This window comes from Oryzias latipes, chromosome 15, assembly GCF_002234675.1.
Source record: "Oryzias latipes chromosome 15, ASM223467v1".
Classification (NCBI taxonomy): Eukaryota; Metazoa; Chordata; class Actinopteri; order Beloniformes; family Adrianichthyidae; genus Oryzias; species Oryzias latipes.
In genome coordinates, this window is record NC_019873.2 from 742,549 (window position 1) to 768,014 (window position 25,466).

The window sequence follows — 25,466 nt, forward strand, 5'->3', positions numbered from 1 at the left end:
TTGACAGGTGACTCCGCCTCAGTCACAAATCAGCTGTTTTTAAAGACGTCACACGCCACCATCTGATGACGACCCTGATGAAGGTGGAAGGCATTCCGCCGAAACATGTGCGTAGGTTTTACACAAAACAAACCCAGTGTCTGATAAAAAAATAATTTAAGTGCTTAATAGAACTTATAGACACAATGAACTTCATTGAATCATTTTTTAAAGGCCTTCTACGGGTGGTGGTAAATGGCGTATACTTATATAGCGCTTTTCTACCTACAAGGCCCAAAGCGCTTTACAGTCACAGTCCCATTCACCCAGTCACACACAAATTCACACATTGGTGGCAGCTCCGCTGCCGAACACTGGCGCCAACCTCCAGCCAGAGGTAAGGTGAGGTTCAATGGCTTGCCCAAAGACACGTCGACCCATGGGCGTGCAAGGCGGGAATCGAACCTGCAATCTTCCAATTATGGGTCAACCGCCCTACCGCTGCATCATGACCGCCCGCAGCCCATGGCAGAGTGGTCCCATGTTGTTCTTTCGGCTGAGCCTGACCGGGGTCCTTGGGGAGAGCCTCGGTCACCAGGCACTCACCTACGAGCGCCAACCCCAGGCCTGGCTTCAGAGTGGGGCCCCGGTGACGCCGATCCGGGGGACATAATTGGGTCCTGGGTTATGTACTTTATCGGAGGCTTCTGGACGGCTCTTTGTCTGACTCATCACCCAGGACCTGTCTGCCATGGTAGCCTACCAAGGGCTTAAGCCCCAGACAGCTTAGCTCCTGGGATCACTTGAGCTCTCAAACTCCGTGCCCAAACGTGGTGGGGGATTTTATATATATATATATATATATATATATATAGTCCTGCACCTTGATGAAACATCCAAGATCCATGAATACATCCAGCTCAAGGCCCCAACTGACAGTGTGCTCAGTGAATGTCTCAGGCAATGGAGAGCACAGGATACAGTGCTGGAGGACAGATCCTCATGGGAGGACAAACCCCTGCATGGGATGTACCACTGGACCATAACTGAAGTGGCTGATATCAAGAAGTCTTACCAATGGCTAGAAAGGGCTGGCCTACAGGACAGCACCGAAGCGCTCATCCTGGCAGCCCAGGAACAAGCCCTGAGCAACAGAGCAATAGAGGCTCAGATCTACCACACCAGACAAGACCCAAGGTGTAGATCTACCACACCAGACAAGACCCAAGGTGTAGATCTACCACACCAGACAAGACCCAAGGTGTAGGCTGTGCAAAGAAGCGCCTGAAACAATCCAGCACATAACTGCAGGGTGTAAGATGCTGGCAGGGAAAGCATACATGGAGCGCCACAATCAAGTGGCTGGAATAATATACAGGAACATGTGTGCAGAATATGAACTGGAAACCCCAAGGTCAAAATGGGAAACACCTCCGAAGGTTGTAGAGCATGAGAGGGCAAAGATCCTGTGGGACTTCCAGATCCAGACTGATAGGATGGTAATGGCGAACCAACCAGACATTGTAGTGGTGGATAAAGAACAGAGGAGAGCCGTTGTGGTGGATGTGGCAGTGCCAAGCGATGGGAACATCAGGAAGAAGGAACATGGGAAACTGGAGAAATACCAGGGACTCAGAGAAGAACTGGAGAAAGCCTGGAAAGTGAAGGTGACAGTGGTGCCTGTGGTAATTGGAGCACTCGGGCAGTAACCCCCAAGCTGGAGGAGTGGCTACAACAGATACCTGGAAAGACCTCAGACCTCTCAGTCCAGAAAAGCGCAGTGCTAGGAACAGCTAAGATACTGCAGGACCCTCAAGCTCCCAGGCCTCTGGTAGAGGACCCGAGCTTGGAGGAGAAACCACCCGCGGAGGGTCCTGCAGTATCTTAGCTGTTCCTAGCACTGCGCTTTTCTGGACTGAGAGATCTGAGGTCTTTCCAGGGATCTGTTGTAGCCACTCCTCCAGTCCATATTCTGCACACATGTCCCTGTATGTTATTCCAGCCACTTGATTGTGGAACTTCTGAGTGGTTTGCTTGTGTTGTCTCTAAAGAATTTACCCCAAATCTAGATACTAACAGGCAAAAAGAACAAGCAAGTAATCAGTTTCAGAGGGGTTTAATCAAACTACCAGCTTTTCTGACACTTTTACATTTACTAGTAGTTACTAAAGATTAAATCTGGAGCTATTTCCAAATTTTATTTTAACTTTGAATTTTTCTTTGTGATAAAAAATGGGGATTTTTTTTTTGGAGGGGGGTGTTTTTGTCAGTTCTCAACAATACTTTTTTGACAATTTTTAAAACTTTCATTTTTATTTCAAAATAAAAGCTGTTGCCTCATGAAGTCGTTATTGTGTAACATTTTTTTTTTTTTTTTTTTTTTTTAACTTGTCCTGTCCAACAGCTGGGCAGACAGATGAGAGCTGAGGGCCTCTTGTGTTGGACAGATTTTACTTTAACAAGAGGGGTTATTAATCTTCAGACAAACCAAAGGTATGTCTGGATAAACCCCTTTTGTAATTGAGGCCAAACTTTATTAATTTCAATCATGTCTGAAAATCTTTGGTGTTGGACCGGACGGAAAAGGAAAGAGGGGAAGAAGAGAGAGGGACGATAGAGAGAGGGGGGGTAGGGGGTGATAATAGGAGGGGAAGGGGGATAAGACCATGAAGCAGCATAAAGCAACAAGTTTACTGGTTGTTAATCATTATGGTAACGTTCAAATGTAGTACAATAAGGGCGGAGCCTGTCCACACACACACTCAAATGTTATAAACACACCTGCTAGCTGCAAAAAATGTCCACCTGTCGACATATATACAAAACAGATAGTGTTCACACGCATACTTATGCCTTAAAACCAACTAGTGTGAAATATTTCAGTCATTCAGTCATGCAAACTGTAAGTGCAAAGGTGAGCTAACACCTGTGCTCAGGTGAGTGTTTATGTTCTTCTAAAATGGATGGTGGAACGTGGAAAGAAGGAGGGAGAGTGCCCAGCCATCCCCACCCCAAGACCCCCACCGCAGCAGCAGCGGCAGCCGGAATCCCCCCAACGCCACACGGGAACCGGCAGGGAACAACCGCCGCCCGGGCGACCAAGCCCGCCACCCAGGCCAGGGCCAGCAGGACCGCCGCAAGGCCCCCAGAGCCAGAGAGCAGGGAAGCACGGAGGGAGAGAGAGCGCCGCCCCAGCCCAACCAGGAGAGCAGCCCCCCCGCCGCGCCGGGAGAACCCAACGCAGGGCCCCACCGGAGACGGACGCCCACAGCCCCAGACGAGCACCCCACCACCACCCAGGAGTTCCGGGCATCCCCCCGCCCCAACCCCAGGTACGAGCCAGGACCCCCCAAGGGAGACCCGCTCCGCGCTCCAGGCAGCCATCCGCCCGGCCCGCGGCTGGTCCAGGGAGGAGCGGGGCAGGGGCCCGCCGCCCCCGCCCAAGAGGGGGGGAACCCCGGGGAAAAAAAGAGGGCCCACAAGGGGTGTTGTAAATATGGCCCGACCAGGCTCGGCCACAGTTGGAAATATGGCGGGGCCCAGCGCCCAGGAGCAAGGACCAGAACCCACCCCCCAGGGACACGAACACTCCCGGCTCAGATGTAATGTGAACCCCCCCGCCGCGCGGAGAGAGCACCGCCGGGCCCAGGAAGCCGGCACCCCGGGGACACGGCCGCCGTTGCAAAGGGGCCCGTACCCCCCACCAGGGAAGAGGCAGGGGACAGATGGCCCTAGGTCCCACCTTCCTTGCAAAATGTGTGTGCGTGTATGTGTGTTTGAGAGGGTGTGTGTGTGCATGTGTGTGTGTTTATGTTGGAATGTATATATTGAGGGGGGAGGGGTGTGTGTGCTAAGGGGGGTGCAGTTAAAATTGGCGGGTAGGGCACTGAGGGGACATCTCCTGATTACTCACAGTGACGTCCCCTCACCCTCCCCACCAAGGGACCCTAAATGTCTAAGGTGTGGTTAAAATTGGCGGGTAGGGTGCCAGGAGGACATCCGCTGCTTGCTGGCAGTGATGTCCAAGCACCCCCCCTACCAAGGGCCCTACATGTCTAAGGTGCAAATAAAACCGAAAGAGGGGGGGCCCACTCCATACGGCAACCATGGGAGGGGGGCCACTGCCTAGTAAGCCCCCCCCCCCAAGGCTCATCGCAGGCTAAGCCCCCCACCCCCTCACCCTATTATGAGGTTATATGAGGAAGGGGGTAAGTTGGGGACAGCTGGTAGACTGTCCCCCGGTGGTCAGACAGCTGCCCCCCCCCCCCCAGCAAGGGGGCCAGGCCCACCCAGCCCAGGGGCCCCACCCCCGGAGGCGCCGACACCCCAGGCCCAGCACCAACCCCCCCCACACAGAGAGAGAGGAGCCAGAAAGCGTCGGCCCCCCCCAGGAGCAAGCCCAGGCCCCCACCCCCAAACGCCGGCCCTGGAAGAGCTCTGGTCAGGCCTCGACGGGACCGAGGCAGCCGACCGGCCGGGGAAACCGCCGATGGCCTCAGCGGAGACCCCGACCCGTCAACCCCCCCTGCCCCGTACCAATAGTGCCCCCCCCCCTCCCCCAGAATGCCCCCCCACAAGGCAGGGCCGACAAGACCCCCCACCCCACCACCCCCCAGACCCCGCAGCCAAAGCGGATGACACCCAGAGCGACCGGGGGCCCCAAGAGGGCTGTCCCGTCCCGCCCCAGAGCCAGGGAAGGGCCGATCCCAGCCCCAGGTGTAGGTGGGAAGCCCATCCAGCGCCGCTGGGCCCCCCCCCGAGCAGCGCCCCCCGCCAACCCCCCCCAGCACAGGCAAAGGGACCACCCACCCAAGCCAAGCCAGACCACCACCCCACCCCCCCACCACGCACCCCCACACCCAAGCCCAGAGGACCACGCAGCGCCCCAGCCCGCCCAACCCAGGCGCCGGTAAATTGTGTAACATTTTTAAAAGTTCATACTGACAGCTGTCAGTCAACACACATAGCAGGAGAGAGAGAAAAAAATACTTCCATTAGGTTCTTTTTAAAGCATGACCACAGGACCACACCACCCCGGCGCTTGGGGGTGGGGGCCTGGACTTGCTCCGGGGGGGCGGCGCTTTCTGGTTCCTCTCTCTCTGTGTGGGGTGGGTGGTGCTGGGCCTGGGGTGTCGGCGCCTCCGGGGATGGGGTCCCTGGGCTGGGGGGACTTGGCCCCTATGCTGGGGGTGCTGGGGGACAGCTGTTTGACCACCGGGGGACAGTCTACCAGCTGTCCCCAACCTACCCCCTTCCTCAAATAACCTCATATTAGGGTGAAGGGGTGGGGGGTGTAGCCTGCAATGCGCCTTGGGGGGGGGCTACTTGGCAGTGGTCCCCCTCCCATGGTTGCCGTATGGAGTGGGCCCCCCCCCTCTTTCGTTTTTATTTGCACCTTAGACATGTAGAGCCCTTGGTAGGGGGGGTGCTTGGACATCACTGCCAGCAAGCAGCAGATGTCCTCCTAGCACCCTACCCGCCAATCTTAACCGCACCTTAGACTTTTAGGGCACTTTGGTGGGGAGGGTGAGGGGACATCACTGTGAGTAATCAGGAGATGTCCCCTCAGTGCCCTACCAGCCAATTTTAACTGCACCCCCCTTAGTACACACACCCCTCCCCCCTCAAAATTTACATTCCAACATAAACACACACACATGCACACACACACCCTCACAAACACACATACACGCACACACATTTTGCAAGGAAAGTGGGACCTAGGACCATCTGCCCAGAACTCCTGGGTGGTGATGGGGTGCGCGTCTGGGGCTGTGGGTGCCCTTCTCGGGTGGGGCCCTGCGTTGGGCTCTTCCGGCGCAGCGGGGGGGCTGCTCTCCTGGTTGGCACATGTAGCAACGCTGCTAACAGTTATGGGCGCATCCACCCACGGACTTCTAAGGAGTCTGGTGCAGCCTAGTAAACCTAAGGAAAAGACATTTGATGAGATTGTTACAATATTAAAGGAACATTTTGAGCCTAAGCCGATATTGGTGGCATAGAGATTACGTTTTAACAGATGTAATCAGAAGCACGACCAGCCGGTGGCAGAGTATGCGGCGGAGTTGAAACGGAGTGCAGCCCATTGTGAGTTTGGTGCCAACCTGGACTCCTCACTATGTGAGCGGAATATAAAATGAGACTTGCCAGCGAGACTTGCCAGCAAAGATTACATTCGAAAACAACCTTACTTTAGCCAAAGCTTTTGAGATTGCCTTAAATATGGAAACAGCGGACAGAGCAGCCCGGCAGCTGTGGGTGGTTTGAAATGAGAGTGTAGGAACAGCCAATGTCCACAAGGTGGAGCCGCGACACAAGACAAGAAACTGCTGAAGTTGCAACGGGAAGAACCACACACCAAATGAGTGCTATTTTAAGGATGCCCAATGTCATAACTGCAGAAAAATGGGGCACATTAAGAAGGCATGTCGCTTAAAAGCTCAAACTGGGTCAAGAGAAAAACAAAATGTTAAGGGAAAAACACTTCAACACAACAAGATGATGCTGAACTAGGACTGTTTAGCATTTTGACTGTAACAAACAATTACATCGACTTGTATAGGGATACATTTACTGTTGCTAACACAGAGCTAGAGATGGAAATAGATACTGGAGCTGCCAGGAGTGTCTTACCACAAGTTAAGTACAAAGAAAGATTTTCACATTTTCCACTGCAGACAGCAACAGTTTAGACTCAAGGCTTACAATGGAGGTCACATCCCTGTTTTAGGCCAAATTACAGTACCAGAGAGCTATGGACAGGAGACCAAAGAGTTATCCTTGTTAGTGGTAAAAGGGGGTGGATCAACTTTGTGTGGTAGAGATTGGCTAAAGGAATTCAGTCTCAACTGGCAGCAGATTAAATCGTTAACTTCACCCACATGTAAGTCACTCACAGAGGTGCTGGAGAAATACTCAGAGGTTTTTACAAATGAGCTAGGCATGCTTAAAGTCATAAAAGCAGCAATAGGGGTGAAACCTGATGTGACACCCTAATTTTGTAAAAGCAGGCCTCTTCCATTTGCTATGAAAGAGTGAGTAAAAAGGGGAATTTAAAAGACTGGAAGATGCTAAAATAATCTCTCCAGTGAAGCATAGCACTGGGCAGCACCCATAGTGCCTGTACAAAAAAGAAAGATCACTCCGGTTATGCGGAGATTATAAAGTGTCCGTTAACCAAGCAGTAGAGACTAAGTGGTATCCCTTACCACGTTTAGAGGAGCTGTTGGCTGTTCATTGCAAGTCAAAAGAGCATAGCAATGCAGAACAGCAGGAACCTCAGCGCTAATTCACTCACTGCTGTAAGAGTATCTCCAAGAGGCGCCACTTAGTGCACAACAGGTGGCACAAGCAACACATACAGACAGGGAATTGTCACAAGTCTACAGGTACGTAATGGAAGGTTGTCTGGACAACAGTAAGAACACCTAAAGCCATTCAGCATGAGGAAAAATGAACTTTCCACAGAACAAGGTTGTGTTCCTTGGGGAACAAGAGTTGTCATACGTTCCAAGCTGAGGGAGAAAATCCTAGAAGAAATCCATTTAGGACATCAAGGCAAAGTCAAGACAAAAGCCTTAGCCCGTAGATATGTATGGTGGCCCGGCCTTGACTCGGATGTGAAGCGTATCTGCAGAGAATGTGAGATATGCCAGATGGACAAACGAACCCCCCCTCAAGTTCCCCTACATCCATGGGAGTTCCCGGGAGAACCATGGAAAAGACTGCACATAGATCTTGCTGGACCCTTCATGAGTGCCATGTTGGCGAGCCGGCGGCCAGACAGAGACCCGCTGCAGGATGGGAACCCAGCCTGCTCAGGCCTCCTGAACCTTATAAAAAAAATTATTTTCATTGAGACACTAATTATGAATCAGGTCCCCTGTTTTTATTTTTCCTTCTCGGGTTAACGAGGGACAGCAAGCTTTAAACTCATTCAGAGTTTTCTCTACGGGAGCTGAAGATGAGACTCTCTCTGGGATGATGAACTCAAACATGGAAACATGATTACCATGCAGAACTCTTTAAAATAATAAACCTGATCTCTCCACATTCTCCGTGTCTACCATGCATTGTAAAACAGCTATCATGTAGCTATCAGGTTTAAAACATTATATGGTTGCTCCTCCCACACGTGGCCACAGCTGCGTGGTTATGTTTTAAAGAACACAATTCTGGGCAGGGGGGCAAACCCCCAACAACAGGTTATATGACGGAGCCCAGGCCCATGGTGCATTCACGGAGCTCCAGTACATAGAAGAATAACAGAACTCCAACAGTCACACTGCCTAATTTAGTCCGCTACTATATTTTCATAAGAAAGAAAAAAAACGCCGTACCGACCCTAAAACCGCCCAAATTATGCATACCAAAGCCATTTTTACCTGCAAATTTAGAATCAAAACTGCCCAGTTGGGCGGAAAACCGCCCAATCTGGCAACACTGCCAGTGTTCAAGCTTTGATCAAGAAGTGGAAAGTGAGGGGTTTTGTTGAAACCAAACCACAGTCACAAACATTTCTGCCACTACTGCCAAAAAATCGTTAGGAATTATGCCTGCATAATGAATCGCAAATTTATCGTTATGGCGATATCAAGTCATGCGATATCTATATCGCAAAAGTTGGTGAAAATTTCAATAATAAATGGTAACCTTAAATGTGTTTAAACAATCTTATGGCAGCTTGAAGTATTTAACACAGGGGTCTCAAACTCAATTTAACTTGGGGCCACTAAAAGCAGGGTCTAGCTGGGCCATAACTTCAGCGTGCCCACATACACCCGGAACTTGTGAGTGTCTGGGAGCCAATGCCTATTTGAATCAGAAATTTAAAAAAAATACAATAAATAATCTATTCCAATCTTTATTATAAACACGCACAAATACATTACACAAGGAAGGTGGAACCTCGGACCATCTGTCCCCTACCCCATCCCCGGCAGGGGGTACCAGTCGTGTCCCTTTGGTGCTGGCTTCCTGGGCCCGGCAGCCCTCTCTCTAAGTAGGGAGAGGGATCCATGAGTTCTCTGGCAAGACCTAGAGCCAGGGATCACATCACATCTGAGCCAGCCTGGGGGTGTCCGTGTCCCTGTGGTGGGGGTTCTGGTCCTTTCCCTCGAGACAGGCCTTCTCCAAAATTCCAACTGTGGGTTTGCCTGGTCGGGGCATGCTTACAACACCCCCTTGTGGGCCCCCACTTCTCTTGGGCAACGACATTCTGGGCAGGAGTGGCCGGCCTTGCTCTCTCCTGAACTAACCGTGGGCTGGGTGGGTGGCTGCCTGGAGTGTGGGGTCTTGCTTGGGGGGCCCTGGCTCGTGACTGGGGTAGGGGGATGCTCAGAACTCATGAGTGGTGGTGGGGTGCTGGTCTGGGGCGGGGCTCTTCTGGTTGGGCTGGAGTTTGCACTCTCTGTCCCCCTTTGCTTTCCTGCTTTCTGGCATTGGGGGCCTCTGTGGCATTGGGGGCCTCTGTGGCGGTGTATAAAGTTTGGCCTAGATTAATAAAGGGTTTTATTCAGACAAACCAGAGGTATTTCTGAAGATTCATAACCCCTGTTGTTAAAGTAAAATATGTCCAACACAAGAGGCCTTCAGCTCACATCTGTTTGCTCAGCTGTTGGACAGGACAAGTTGAAAAGACAAAACAAATTCCAATCTTTTTGACCTTTTTTCTTTTTTTTTTACCTAAATAAGATAAACAAGGACCCTGGTGTAAACAAGATGTAACTTCCTTTGGTACATCCTTTCTTTGGTAGTAAATTTGTAAAAAAAAACATGTACTGTACTATTAACTATATTAACTGTTTTCTATGCAAAATGTACTTATAAAACGTTCAATCAAATAAAATTGAATACATAAATAAAAAATCAATAAGTAAATTAATCAATAATACATTTTTGTTTATTCAGTCTTCAATATCTACTGTTTTCAGATTTAGACTGAACTGTCAACTGTTAAAAGAAGACTTGTCCTCCCATTGCAGCCATGACAGGGGTTTTAAATGGTTGTGCTTCTGCTTTCAGCTCTCTTACTTTTTGCTGTTTCTTTTGAATTTCTGTTGTCTTTCCCACTCAATACTGGCAGCTTCATTTGTTTTTGCAATCAAAACATCATCAGTTACTTTGGGGTCATCTAGACAACTTTTGTTTACATTTACATTACATTTTACTTTACATTTTGGCTGATTAGTCCAGTCCACACAGATCTGAGAAATTTCCTCAATCAAAACTCTAATGCTTGTCTGCACCAGGTTCTTTGGAGGATGAAGCAGTCGCTCCTTTAGCTCTAAAGGTGAAATTCTGTGGTGACTCATTGCTACTCTGTGTGATGTTTATCAAGCGATGGAACATATGAACAGAGCTGTCCTCTTTATAATAACCTTTTAGAATTGTCCGCAGTTGTTGAAGAGTTAGATCTGTTTTGCTTTCTAACATGTCTCTGAGACTTAGGCCTGGGCTGACAGCTCAGACCACAGCTTTGATGATCTCAGTCTCACTCTGTTTTTTTTTGTCCCATTTCTATCTGATGGATCAGATTAGAGTATGACAGTTTAACCTTCTGGTCCCTCTCTCTGATTTGTCCATTAATTTTGAATTCTCATCTGATGGTTAGTCCAGGTGGGTGAGTAACAAAGGCAAATGGAGGTTGAGGCAGAGAAGAACCATCATTTTATAAACTCTTTGTGTCCGTTTGTTCATCTCCTCTACGATCTTTCTTGAAGAAGTTTGAAAAGTTAAATGAAGTGCAGAATACTGCTCCTGCAGGTTAGCCAGTGCAGCTGCATTTTCACAGGTGTTTTCCTCCAATGCTTGTACATCATTATTGTCATTTTCTGTCATTTCTTTTGCACTGTTAGACGTTTCAAAACTCATGTGCAACTTCCTCTTCCTCGTCCTCAATAGCTGTCTCAGCTGCTCTACTTATCAGTCGGATTAGCACGTGCCTTTTGGCCTTTTTGGTCATTGTGATTTTGGCTTGAGCACATACCTCCTGCAGTTCTTCCACTCTTAAGTGCAGCACCACCTCATCTAGCTGGTCCTCTGACTCTTCCAGCTCCATGCTGCTCTGATGGCTCTTTTCAGAAGCACCAGGAGGCAAAGCAAAACTCCCCACACAGGCCACCAAATTTTGTTGTACACTTTAAATGAACAGCAGCCCACTTAACATTTTGTGTGTTTCAGTCACGGGTTCTTCAAGTACAGCAGTGTATGCAAGCACACACATGTGGCTTTTTTCTAGAAAAACAAACTCTCAGCGCCTTTTCTTTTCTTTATGCTGCCCTGCGCGCTCCAGCATGACGTCATTCTTCATACGCGGCGCTAGTTTCACTTGCTGGCCATTTACAATACTACAAGATTTGTAATGAACCCACAAACAGTGGAACAGTTTTAAATTAAACAATTATAAAATAACTATGAAATGACGATTTATCGTATTTCGGGCAGATACTCGCTGCAGTGTTTTACTGGTAAATACCCTAGGGCGGTTCGGTCAATTAACTCACCTGCTCAGCGTCCTATTTAAGCCCAGGTGCGCAGTCGTTCATTCTCTTTCTTACCTTCAGCGCTCATTCTTCGCCCCACCCTCCTCCCCGGCTTCCACCTGTGGGCTCCGTAAAGGGGGGGTTTTGTTACCCGAAAGTGTTATGGAAATTTCTCATGGAATTGAACGGAGCCTTATGCCAAACGAAAATATGTGAATGCCAACTTAAAGAATGTGGAAAATGTCAAATAAATATTTCTTACTGCAAGAGTTGTCTGACTGAAATAACTAATAAGGGGCGTAGCTTGTTTTCACTATCCTTACATCTTCCCCGCAACCGCCTGATCTTGCCAACGATCCAGGCGAGAATCTTAAACACACCTATTGTTGCATTGTCCAGACTTATTTTAAGTCTGTCTAGGACTAAATCTTGTTTTCCCTTTCATGTGTTTAATGTTAAAGCCCTGTTCGCTGTCGCGCATGTAGGTGTGTGACATTTATTTTCCGCAGCTGACCCATCCCCTGGGAGAGTGGTGAGCTGCTGACACAGCCGCGTTCGGGAACCGTTTGGTTAGGGTCTATGGAATTACATATCTGCCATAAATTGAAAGGGCGTAAAGACAACTAAGCGGGCATATTTAGGAACTGAGTGATTGAACCTTATAACCACGCTGGAGCAATTCTAACTGAGAAGTGATCTTGCGCGGTCAATTCCTCTTTGCGCGCTCATCTGGATTTACGCTCAGTGTTAAGGGGGCGTTTTTGTCACTTGTGGGGCAGGAACCTTTCTGGTTGATCTGATTGGCCGAAATTTGCATGTCTTATCGGCGAGGCAGAGGGGTGGGACGTTCATTTTTCAGTGCAGGGGGGGGTTAACAGGCGGCTCTTGAGCTGCATGCGGCTCTCTGCCTTTTATCATATTTTCTATATACAGTACTTTCACAACCATAAGGTGAAAGTCTTACATTTTCTCCAAAATGTACAGAGCGGCCCTTAATGTGTTGTTGTGTGACTTCAGTAAAGAGGATCTAGGAGAGAACAGCATGATGACGGTACGGAGAGAGGTGAGGACGTGAAAGAAGACACCCCCCCCCCCCCCCCCAGTACAAAGGTGCAGAGATGTGCATTATGCCGAACAACTTTGGAAACCCTGGAAATGCAAAGAGACATGATTATGAAGCACAGTTTAAACTGAACCACAAATGCATTTCTAAAGAAAAAGGATTGTTTTTTTTTCTTTTAATCAGAATTGTTCGTTTCAAGGTTTGAATGCAGAAAGAGCAGCGAGCCGGCTGCCAAGGGACCGTCTACAAAGTGGGTACTCTGTGAAACACCATTCTGTAAAAATCAGTAGTAAACTTTTAAAAAGCGAATACGTGTCTATATTTATATGAACTGGTAATGAAGACTCGTCAGCATAGTCATGCTACATTATTATTATTATTATTATACTTAATTTTGTTAGAAAGTCAACCTCTATTTTATTTTATTGCTTATAGTTTTTAAAATTTAATAGATAAATGAATTGTGCTGTTTCATGCATGTCCAATGCAGGAGCCTTTGAACACCTTTCTCATATCACGACTCTGGAGACCGTCGAACGTTGTCAGCAGGTTTAATGATACTTAAAAGGGTAAAACTGAAAGCAAATGGTCAATACAATTAGCATATATATATGCATAGCATTGCATCATAATTTTACAAACTCCAAAAATAATAAACTGATAAACATGTTTCTTTTATAGAAAATCAAATGTTCCTAAATTAAATTTTAAGCACGTACCGGCGATGCTTAAACAAATGCAGCAAAGTCCTTCCCCTGACACAAAGAAGTGCATGCATGCTAGCGGGTTCTTTCTGCTTCTGCACGTGCACTTTTCAATAAAGATTTTTTCAAACAAGTGGGCTGAACAACAATGCCCGGCGGGATCGCTAGAGGTCTCCAAAAACACGCTCAAAATAATCAGTCCATTATGAGAAGATTTAAAACATTCATTAAACACCATAACTTTTACTCATAACAGAACATGAATCATAACATAAATGCACAATAGCTCTGAAGATACTAAAACTTCTGTCACCAAACCTCCTGTACTGACTAATCATGATCTTATTGTCCTACTGCAATAAAGATTATGTCATAAATTCACTTTGTTTATTTATAGGAATTTTTCATATTAAAAAATGGATCAGATTTGGTCAAAAATCCTCAATAGCTTTGAAGATGCTGTAGTTACTGACACAAAACTTCCTGTACTGACTAATCAAGACCTTATTTTCCTACTACAATAAAGATTATGTAAAAAAATTCTAGCATCTTCAGAGCTATTGAGGATTTTTGACCAAATCTGATCCATTTGTAAATATGAAAAATTCCTATAAATAAACAAAGTTAACTATTGACATATTCTTTATTTTAGTATGACAATAAGGTAATGTCAAGTTACTGATAACTTAGTCATGATTCACATCTATTCAAATTTGAAAAAGTATATGCAACAAGATAAAATAAAGATGGACTTTCCTACAAAATATGTATTGTAACACGAATATGCTTTATAATAATTTTATGATTTTTTGTGAGATTATTGATTTTTACACAGTGGTGTTTCACAGTTCACAGAGGTTGCACTTTGTTGACGCTCCCTTGGCATCCGGCTGCTGCATGTCTGCATTAACAGCTTAAAGCGAACAATTCTGATTAAAAGGCATAAAAAACGATAGTTTTTCTTCAGAAATGCATTTGTGGTTCACTCTCTGTGTTAATACAAAAGGATAGAGATACTTGCTGACACATTTGAACGTTGGTCAGAAGAGTTATTGAAGCAGGAAGTCTGAATCTGTGGAGATCTTTCTAACTTATCGAACCTCAGCTGCCAGAGAATTTAAAATAATGAATCTATGGTTCGGAAGTGAGGACGCTGGAAAACCAACTCCGACAAGTCAAGAAGACGCAGCAGCAGCTGAGTTTCCGCGGGAAAGGAAAGGCCTGCGTTGGAAGATCGACTTGAGGCTGAGCGCTGCTACTTCCAGCAGATGACCATGAAAAGCTGTCCACCCCCCCTTACCGGGACGCAGCGCCGGCGAGTTACGCCACACTTTGGGACTGCAGGATTAAAAACTTGGCCTGGGGTGTCTGATTTCACTGTTCTTTGGAGCCGCACAAAGAGACGGACGGCAAAGAGACGGACTCTGATGATGAGGAAAGGGAAGCCGGCGTGTTTGATAGAGATGTAGTCCAGCTGTTCCAGATGCAGAAGATGAGGACTTTGATGGATGTTAAATGCTGATTGATGATAAATCACAACCAACTCAGTTTTGCGCTTGCTGCCTTTTTAAACACACACCAGCGTGCACGTTTCACCGGTATGTGTGTTAACGTTAAATACAGAAAAAAAACCTCAAAACTGAAACGGCGCCGTTTAATCCAGTGCTGTTGTAAGGAGAGGAGAGGAGGGGGTTATGGCACATAACATGGCTTTAATTGTGTGTTTGTCTGGCAGGTCAGTGTGTGCTGTGGCTCTTTGACTATCACAGTTAGAAATTTTGGCTCTTTGTGTCAAACTTGTTGCCCCCCCCCCGTTAGAGGCATTCGTAGAAAAAAACGGCGGATATAACGTGGATTAAAACATTAACGAACGACCCAAAACTAAGGTAAGAAAGTGCAGCAGGTTTTTTTTGTGCTGTAAGTTTTTCTCATGTGAAATTCACTGCATTTGTTATTGTTTTAATGCTTTTAATCCACGTTACAGCCACCGTTCTTTTTCTATTAAAGCCCCAAAATGAAAGTCCCGCCCCGCTGCTTGACATGCACATTTCAGCCAATCAGATCAACCAGAAAGGTTCCTGCCCCTAAGTGAAAAACACACCCCTGAATACCGCCCCCAAGTGACAAAAACGCCCCCTTAACACTGAGCGTAAGTCCAGGTGAGGGCGCAAAAGAGAATTGACCGAGCAGGATCCCTGCTCAGTTAGGATTTCAGCCGTTCAGTTGTAAAATACGGGGTCGCTTGGTTAGAATTGTGCCTGCGCGGTTTTAAGGTTCACTCACTCAGTTTCTAAATACGCCCGCTTAGTTGTCTTTACGCCCTTTCAATTTATGGCAGACATGTAATCCCATGAGGGTCAATATGCCGCCGCCCGTAACCGTAATCACAACCTTAACATTCCTCCGGGTCCGTGCGACCCAGAAAAAGGTACAGCACTAGATGCATGTATTTAAAAAATTACAAGCAAATAAACACTTTCTATCATTTTTTTTATTGTGTAATGTATTACCTGTTCTCGTATCGAGGAATAACAATACTTTACAGCTTTTTCTTTGTTGTGGTTTTTTTATGCACCTGTGTTAAGAAATTTTTTTTTGCCCCTTAAAAAATAAAATTGGCTAGGATAAATACATTTGTTTGAATTGACTTGAATGGAATTGAATATTTAAACAACAGGGTTGGGTACACACATTTGTTTTGTCATTCCCCACATTGTTCAAAAGATGTCGATTTGGAACCAAATATGACCCTTTTCACCATTTCTTTATCACTGAAGATAAACCTTTGAGAATACCCCAACCAGTGTTGCCAGATTGGGCGGTTTTGGTTCTAAATTTGCGGGTAAAAATGGCTTTGGGCGGGTAGGCATAAATTGGGCAGTTTTACGTTCGTTTTTTTCTCTCATGGCTGTGTGGCTGTTGGAGTTCCACTAATCTTCTATGTACTGGATCTTCGTGAACGCACCAGGAAGAGAGGCTCAACGGCTGTTGTGCCGCCCCGCCCAGCCCCGCCTGTCCTAAATTGTGTTCTTTAAAGTTACATTGGAACATTACTTTTCAGAAGAAGTGCTTGAATAAAATGAACAGCAGGTTCCAAAACTGCTGGTCCCTTTATTCATCCTATATAGATCCTTTCGACAATTATGAACAATATTTCCATATGAGCCCACCCCCCTTTGAAACAACCCTGACATCTTACTAAACAAAAACATGATTTACTTTACTTCATGGAAGAACAAAGGGATCCATCAGTTTCAGCATATAATTCAGAATAGAACATTCATACCCCTACCAACACTATCCTCAATTTATGGGATTAGTAAAATCAAATTTCTAGAATACCAGCAACTCAAATCAATATTGAGTACTAAATACTGCTTGACCCAAATGTAGAGCTCCTACAGAAACACAATTCTTGGACCTTAACAGCCCAAAGCTTCTCTCCAAAATGTACAAGTTGATATCTAACATAGATGATACAATTTACTAACCCATGACAAAATGGGAGTCTGAGCTATCATTGAATTCTAGTGATACATTTTGGCTACAGATCTGTTTGAATGCCTTTAATATGACCAAAAGTCCCAATCTGCAACTTATCCAATACAATTCTCCACAGAATTTACTACACCGGACAGAGGTTATTTAAAATGGGCCTCAGTCAGTCTGCTATATGCACACAGTGCACAGGTAACAACATACACGACTATATGCACGTCCTCTGGTTCTGTCCACCTGTCCAATCATTCTGGCGTAAGGTCGGTGAGGATTTATCAATCTGGTTTAATCTTAAGATTCCTGCATGCCCCAAACTCTGCTTACTAGGTGACCTGAATAACATCAACATAGAATCTAACAAGGCTTATATGGTTCTCACCGCTGTATGTATCACGAAGAAAACTATCCTCCTAAACTGGAAATCTAAAAATAATCTTAGCATCAATCACTACAGAAACCTCATGTCAGAGCATATTAGTTTAGAGATAATGTCCTCCACAAAAATATGTCTGCTTCAGACTCTCCCTGGCTCCAGCTGACTAGTCACATCACCTAGTAGGGGTGGGATGATGGGTGGGTCGGCCATTGTCTGGTCCAGGGGGCTGGGCTGGATTTGGTGGGGTTGGGGAGCTGCTTGCATTGACGCAGGTGTCCATGTCTTGGCACCTTCTGGTTGTGGGGTGGGCAAGGGGCGCTGGCCGGGATTGATAGCAATCGGCAGGGGGGTTGTCTTGGGCGTTTGATTGCCATGGTGTGGGTTGTGGGGCCAAGGGGCCAGTTGCCCTTGGCCAGTGTATTGCACGGGGTATGCGGGGTCCTGTGCGGTCCTGTTGGCCGCGCTCCCTAGTGCTTGGCTTGGCGTACCGAGGTCTGCAATGCATCCACAGCAGAGGGGAGAAGGTTTCTTTTTCCCTTTAATTTGATGGGGGGAGGATGGATTTGTGGGTGGGTGTTTTATTATTTTTGAATATCTTTTATGTATTTTTTGGAATAGGGAGGTTTGTGGGTGCTTCTTTTTTTTTTCTCGCTCTGGGTGGCGCCCTCAGGGGGGGGCGGTGGAGGTGCAGATTTAGTCTTCCAGCAGGACCTGGACCCTATCCAGACTATTGAAGTATTGAAGATAGACATTTTGAAGATCCTTTATTTTCTTTGATTTGATTATAGTCTGTGTCTTTATCTTTTTGTAAATACTGAGTAGTAAATGGAGATTTCTCCACAGTTTTCTCATTTCTGAAATTCTCTTTTTGTGGGTTTTATGAGCTGGACCCCAATTTATGTAAAAATAAATAAATTATTTTATATAATAAAACAGCTGACCCTGATTCTCTACTTTATGAATGGTTAATTTTTTATTGGAATAATTAAAGTGAATACACTTTACCGTGATATTCTAATATGTTGGAAAGGAACTTTATATACCTCTCATCTTAAAAAAACCCAACTAGGGTTTATACAAATATACACCTTGTGTGTCAGAAGATTTATAACCCCTGTTGATAAAGTAAAATCTGTCCAACACAAGAGGCTTGCAGCTCTGATCTGTTTCTCAGCTGTTGGACAGGACAAGTTTAAATGGAATAAAAACATTTTTGCATCACTGTACTGATCTAATCTTATGGTCAGACCAATGTGGAGCCTTCAACCCAAGATCCTCTGTCATGTGTTTACATTTTTCGATTATTCTGGTTTCTAACCTGAGATTCCAGTGTATTATTTTTCCTTAATAATACAGGAGATGATGGGCTCTTTATTCAAATGCATATTTTAATTAAAGCTCCTTCATTGTTTTTTCTTTTAGCTAAATGATAGTCAGTCATTTATTACTTTCATTTATTAACTTTTCCAGTTATTCAGATGTCAATTTAGCATTATTTCTTTCTCCTAACCTTTTAGCTTCTCATTTCTAGAAAGCGACTTTTACATTCAATCTACTATTTCTGTATGTCTTTCTCTATTTTGAACTTTTTTCTTATAGTTGAATGCCCTTCCCCATAAACCTTATATTGCATGTTAAGATTAAATGTGAAAACATGTCTTTTCTCATCTGCACAGATGAAGAGATCCGTCAGTCACCCAGGAACCTACAGCTTTGAGAGGTGAGCTGAGATCAGAAATGTTTTCATGTAGCTCCGCTGCAATGTACTAGCCTGTAGGGTCACCCCTGCAGCTCATACCCTCTGTTTCTGTTCGTTTCACAGCTAGCTCTTTTTTTCAGCTATAAAAATAAATCAATTCCAGTTTTTTCCATAACTTTTTTTAGAATCTTCACAGGCGTGAAGGATGTAGATCAAGGCTGCCCATTCCTCTTCCTCAAAATCTGCCAGCCTCCCTTTTTCAGATCTCCCTGCATTTCCTGCTGCTGATTACCCAGATCAGAATGAAGAGACATCCGAGTCAGCAAATCAGCCGCAAGCAGAGAGAATTTAAAACCGCTTGGGTGGTGCACTAACTTGTCTTAAACCCCTTTTCAGGTCAGGAATGCTGAAGGAGTGTGTGAGCGGAGCTCAAAGGTCAATGCCCCGCAGACCACGAACGTGCTCGGACAGCTCCGTCTATGACGCCCAGCGTGAGTTTAACCTGAAACATAATATTACCCTGAAATTCTGTGTAAAGTTTATCCTCCTCTGCTGAATCCACAGAGCGCACAACCTGGACTCTCGAATCAATCAGTGTTTGTTCTTTCAGGTCCACTGCCGGGTCTGAACGGTGACTCATCCTCTATCCCAGAAGAAAGAACGGACAGCGTCAGCCCCAAGACCCCACCCACAGATGTAGACACAGACTTGTCTATTTGAACCCCAATCCAAACGCGGCAGAACCACAGAGGACATTTTTGAAAAGTGTTCTTCCACAACGTGTCCCTTCTGCCGATCTATTGCAGTTTCATGCTGCAGCTGAGCTTCTGCTGCTGCCGTGCACGTGGCCCGCTCAGAGCTGACTCCTTCAGCGCAGAGAATGAACTTTTTCTCCTGACTGTGTCTACGCAGAATGCGATTATTCTGCTTTCTGATGAAGCTTTGGGAGAACCAGTTCCGGTTCACAGGGATCGGCAAGAATCAACAGGTGTGCCGCTGCAGACTGTCGGAGGTGAACAGTACACTGATCTGTAACAACATGAATGTTAAAGTTTGCAGCTAAAAGCCAAATAGTCAGCCTGGATCGGAACCAGGATCAGAATCTGACAATTCAGAACCCAGCAGATTTGTGGTCAGGAATCTCAGCCCATAAGAACTCAACCAGAGTTGCTTGGGAGGGGGCAGGGCTGCAGGAGGAGCTCTGTGGGAGGGGCTGAGGTGTTTGCATTCTGATTTGCTGCATGACTGTTCAAAATTCTGGTCCAGCAATATAACCTCGATGCAACCCTTAACACAACGTTGATCTCGGTAAAAGACACGGACCTCTGTAACCAAATGGGTATGAAGGGCTTAATTCTGGATTTAGTCTCTCAGAAACTGAAAAACAGCAGCCCTGCCCCCCCGAACGAATCATAAAAAGCTGCTTCACTTTAGACAAACATTACATGTTTATTTATTTTCTGTTAGAAGAGAGAGAAAAGTGTTTGGAAGTGACTGAAGTTTAAAGTGTTAGAGCGCCGCCCCTCAGCAGCAGGACGCCTCACCTCTTCTCATCTCACCAACTTTCACCATTGGTGCTGATGAGACATGCTGTTCTGTGATCAAATCCCCCAGTTTGTCAACCTCAAATCATCACACGTCCACCGCCGTGCTTCAGAGCTCTTTTGGTGATGTTGCCTGAGGTCTGTAACGTCTCAGAGGAAGCTGTGTTTTTAAGGAAGTCTTGATCATTTCCTGCAAACTTTAGATTGGACTGAGGGACGGGGGCTCAGGCTGGTGGCGGCAGAACTTCCAAACCTCATGACATGAGCATCCACAGCCTTTTATAGACATGCACCATTGGATTTGTTTTTAATTTGTAAGTAAATAGATCTGCTGGTTCAGAATTATTTGTCCATTTTTCTTTTTGCAAGAAAAACAAGACAATAACTAAGACAATGAGTTGTGTTTTTGTGAAAGCATAGCTCTTACTGAAGTGCTAACGGTTAGTTTGACAGCTGCTGATGCATCTCACCTGAATGTTCCCGAAAGTTTCTTTATTGTTTTGTGGCATGTGGTGTAAAGTTATTCACCATTTCAAAGCTTAAAGTAAAAACGTAGGATGGATTTAGACTGGAGAAGTGCATTGGTCATGACCGGGTCAGTTTTATTAGGTCTGGATTGTCCTGAACCTTGCGTTTGGTCTGTATTCAGACTGCCTTATAACCAGACTATTCTGTTTAAAACCAAAGCTTGAAAACAAAACCACATGGCTAAATATCTCTTCAGACATTGGCCAGGAATTACAAGGGTGGAGCAAAACACCAAGAGAAAGAATAATGGAAGTTCTAGGCTTTGCAATCCCTGTCGGGATGGTTCATTTATTCAAACTTTATATTTCACTGACCAACTTTGAACGCCTGAATCAACGTCGGGTACAACACTTTATACTTTGATCTGGCTGAGGCATGCTGCAGGGTAGTTACTGAGAAAACGCCGGCTAAACGCTACGCTCAAGTGTTTATTACATATAAATTGTCGGGAAATCAGTGTAAGAAGCAATGTGGATCATGTTTTTTTTTTAACTTGTCCTGTCCAACAGCTGGGCAGACAGATGAGAGCTGAGGGCCTCTTGTGTTGGACATATTTTACTTGAACAAGAGGGGTTATTAATCTTCAGACAAACCAAAGGTATGTCTGAATAAACCCCTTTTGTAATTGAGGCCAAACTTTATTCATTTCAATCATGTCTGAAAATCTTTGGTGTTGGACCGGACGGAAAAGGAAAGAAGGGAAGAAGAGAGAGGGACGCTAGAGAGGGGGGGGGGGGGGGGGGGGTTGGAGGGTGATAATAGGAGGGGAAGGGGGATAAGACCATGAAGCAGCATAAAGCAACAAGTTTCTGGATGTTTATCATTACGGTCAGGTTCAGATGTAATACAAATCTAACCCTTGTGCTATCTTAGATGACCCCCCCCCCCCCTTCCATTGAGGTGTTCTCCCTACCATGACAAAGGTGGATAAAGGTGGAAAGATTTCATGTAATCCATGGACACCAGTGAAGATCACAAATCATTGAAGAAAAAAGGTTCAGAGCACTGTCTAGTGGGTCTAGATGACCCAACTCCCAACGTTAAAGTACCTAGGATAGCACAAGGGTTACAAAGGGCGGGGCCTGTCCACACACACACACACACTCAAATATTACAAACATACCTGTTGGCTCCTTAAATGTTTTACATTTGAACATGTACACAACACAAATACTGTTCCCACACGCATACTTATGCCTTCAAACCAACTAGTGTGAAACATTTCATTCAATCACGCGATCACATCCGTCACCCAGGCCAGGGCCAGCAGGACCGCCGCGAGGCCCCCAGAGCCAGAGAACAGGGAGGCATTGGGGCTTGCCACTCCAGCTCAACCAGGAGAGCAGCCTTCCCGCCGCGCAGGGAGGGCCCAACGCAGGGTCCCACCCCAGAAGAGTGCCCACAGCTCCAGACGAGCACCTCAACACCACCCAGCAGATCTGGGCATCCCCCTGCCCCACCCCAGGTACGAGCCAGGACCCCCCATGACAAAGGTGGATAAAGGTGGAAAGATTTCATGTAATCCATGGACACCAGTGAAGATCACAAATCATTGAAGAAAAAAGGTTCAGAGCACTGTCTAGTGGGTCTAGATGACCCAACCCCCAATGGTAAAGTGTCTAGGATAGAACAACAGTTTGGCTTCGGATCCAGACCATATATGTCTGCTTCACTCTGACAGATTACTGTATTATAAAATATTTAAAAATCTTGAATTTTACTGGATTGTTCTTTGTTTGTTTATAACTAATTAAAAAGTCTACTTTCCATTTTATGTTATTATGTTTCCAGCAGACAGCAGGCTCTGCTTCACCTCCATGTCATGGGACGCCTGGGAGTCCTCTCCCCCTCCCTTCTCTGATCTCTCTCCCCAGGTTGGACCCAGCTGTCGGTACTCATCTCATCAGTCCTCTTGCTATTTAAGATGAGGCCTCTCCAGCAGCCCCTCTATGGTTCATTCATCATCATCTGGTTACACCTGAGATTCCAGACCTCCAGCCACGCCACGACTCCACGCCACGCAGCCGCTCCATCACACCCACTAGTCCAATACCACCGGATCTCCAAACGCGTGCTACGCGTCACAGAAAGAAAAGGAAGGACCTCCGTTCCCACCGCCTCTCCCTCCGGGACTCGCGCTCCTTCTCTGGGTGCCGTTTCCCCATCATCAGCCACAAGAATACGACTACGTATTACTGTGTCAGCCTGGACAATAAATGGGTGACTCTTTCCATACCTGTCTACGTTATCTTTCCGGGTTCCAGCAACTGGGTCTGTCTCAGTGTTTCCACAACGAGAAGCAGCATGCATGCTGTGATGTCATAGTAAAGGAGAAGCAGGTGATGCATCTGGGAGCACAGATGGATCCAGTACTGATGATGATGGAATAAATTACCGGCTTTGAGGGGGAAAAAATTACTTTAACAGACGTCAGCATCAAAGACTTCATGCATATTGTAGTTTGACAGGTGTGATAACCTCACATTATGCCTAAAATGGACGAACTTGGTATCAAACCATCATGTCTCATTTCTTTCAGTAGTCCTTCATGGAAGCTGTGAGTTTATGTGACATGAAGTTGAAATACTGGCTGTGTCTTTACAGTTCCTTCTTACCTTTCTGAAACCTTTCAGGGTTGATGATATCTGTTTTTTCTTCTGATAACCTTTGCAGAGTGCAAGTCTTCTTCTAAAATCAGAAAAAAGGACATGATTCTTGTTTTCCTCGTCTTCATCACATGTCTTGCTACTCCAGAAAATCAATTCCACACTTTAAACTTTGCAGCGTTACATATAAATAGTGCATTGACAGAGGAGTAAAAGTGTCCAGGCAGCTGCAGAATACCCATTATGATCAGAACATTCAGAACACCACAGTGGTATAAGACATTGCTGCAGAACCTCGGCTGCTTCTTTGTCAATTGGTGATAATGGACCCATCAGGAAGAAGAGCATTCCTTCCCCCTCTCTCTGCTCCTCCCTCCCTCTCTGCTCCTCCCTCCCTCTCTGCCCGTCTCAGTTCCATCTCTGCTTCAGTAATAATGGAGCCCAGCAGTCCGAAGAAGATCCAGTTTGCTGTTCCTCCTCTGCAGGGTCAGCTGGACCCACAGGCCGCTGAGCAGGTGAGGATTTCAAACCTGCAGGTGTAATGGCTGGGGTGTGCCCTTTTTTGGATTAGGGAGGGGGCACTGGGGTGTGGTTGCAGAGGTCTGGCTGCAGATGCTGCTGCTGTGCAGAACCTGCTCCTGACATTTGTTCGACACGTTTCCTTCGCAGCGTCTTGTCCCGCCTCCCATGTTTGAGGGGTGAAACTGAAAGAAGGCTGGCAGAGGCAACAGAAGAGTTCAAAACTGTTCTGTTGCCTCTTCATGAAGGCAGTCTTGTTTGACGTCTCCAAGTCTGTTTATTTGGACATAGCCAGTTTCTGAGAAAACTGTAAATGATCAGCAACGCGTTGGAATCCTTGATGGAACTGACAATCATTAAAATATGAATCATCAAGTGTCCTCCCAATTCCTGGGAATGTTAGCTTAATGCAGGCTTGACAGAGATTTCTTTAATTGTTATTGTGTCAATGTTTTCTGATTTTTCATTTGACTTGATTATTTTCACATTATGCTTGAACATTAAGCAAAGAGCTGTTTGTGCATCAGAGAAGACCAGAAAAGACTTTCTGCTGTTGTTGAAAACATTGTGAAGAAGGCAAAGAGGAGCAGCTGATCAGAACAGCGCTCAACTCCGGATTCCTTTCTTTTTTATTGTTCTTAAGCGTTATTCTTTCAGTAGCTTAAATTTAAAAAATTGTTGATAACCTCTGGGATGCTGAACAGAAACAAATGTTACTGACTCCATCTTCCTGGGACTGAGATTCTGCTGGGTGTTTTCAAGATGACAAAATGTATTGACCTGAAAATCCAGCAAAGATTATTGTTAAGGCCAGTTTGTGTGTCTGTCGGTAAAACTCAAAACCACAAACTAAACCCTCAGTGCTGGTCCTGCTTCTCATCATGCAGCTCCCCAGCTTGCTGTTCCCCAGCTCGGCTTTCTTGAAACCTTCAGAAAGTTAAACTAATGGTTCGGCAATGTGTTGAGCTCAGAGCAGAGGCGTAAATGAAATATTCTAATACAAATGTCACGTTCTGCTAAAGTTTAAAGGCTGAAATGCAAATGCTTGTGTTTTTAATTCAGATTCGACGCAGAAGACCAACTCCTGCCACTCTGCAGATCTACAGACAGCCGGGCTCAGGTGAGCAGTAGAAACTGACAGAGGCTGAACTGCAGCTCCTGTAATGGAACCTTTATTAGATTATTTTTGGTAAGTGATCCAGGCGCTCAGACCGGACTGATGGATCATAGCGAGAGTGTGTCGCTCTGAGCTCTTTTAAATCTCCTTCAGAGCTAAATGCAGGCATCGAAGTGGTGCAGAGCAGCTGTTTTGCTGGCTTCTATAGGAAACAGCCAAAATGTTACTCCTCCTTCATGAATGGTTGTGATTTCAGATGAAGCAGGGACCTAATTCTATGCGTTAGATCCAGCTGGAAAAATAAGAGAGCTCCTGCTGTCCATCTGGAAACAATTAAGTCCTTCCTTTTT

The 25,466-nt window shown here is 45.9% G+C and overlaps 1 protein-coding gene across 5 annotated transcripts in view; it reads left to right on the plus strand.

Annotated features, from left to right (window-relative positions):
- plekha3 (pleckstrin homology domain containing A3) overlaps positions 1–25,466 on the plus strand; it is a 43,992-nt gene that overhangs the window by 12,595 nt on the left and 5,931 nt on the right. For 3 of the 5 annotated variants that reach the window (XR_908451.3, XR_002874688.1, XR_002874689.1), the window contains exons 6-11: positions 18,780–18,823; positions 19,199–19,293; positions 19,413–19,814; positions 22,131–22,339; positions 22,666–23,995; positions 25,062–25,119. Coding sequence is in view for 1 of the 5 variants with exons in the window: in XM_004086624.4 (XP_004086672.1) it covers positions 18,780–18,823; positions 19,199–19,293; positions 19,413–19,522 (249 nt within the window). In the remaining 4 variants the exon portion in view is untranslated. Of the gene's footprint in view, positions 1–18,779; positions 18,824–19,198; positions 19,294–19,412; positions 20,741–22,130; positions 22,340–22,665; positions 23,996–25,061; positions 25,120–25,466 lie in introns of those variants that run through there. The other 2 variants (XR_908453.3, XM_004086624.4) reach the window with 2 other exon arrangements.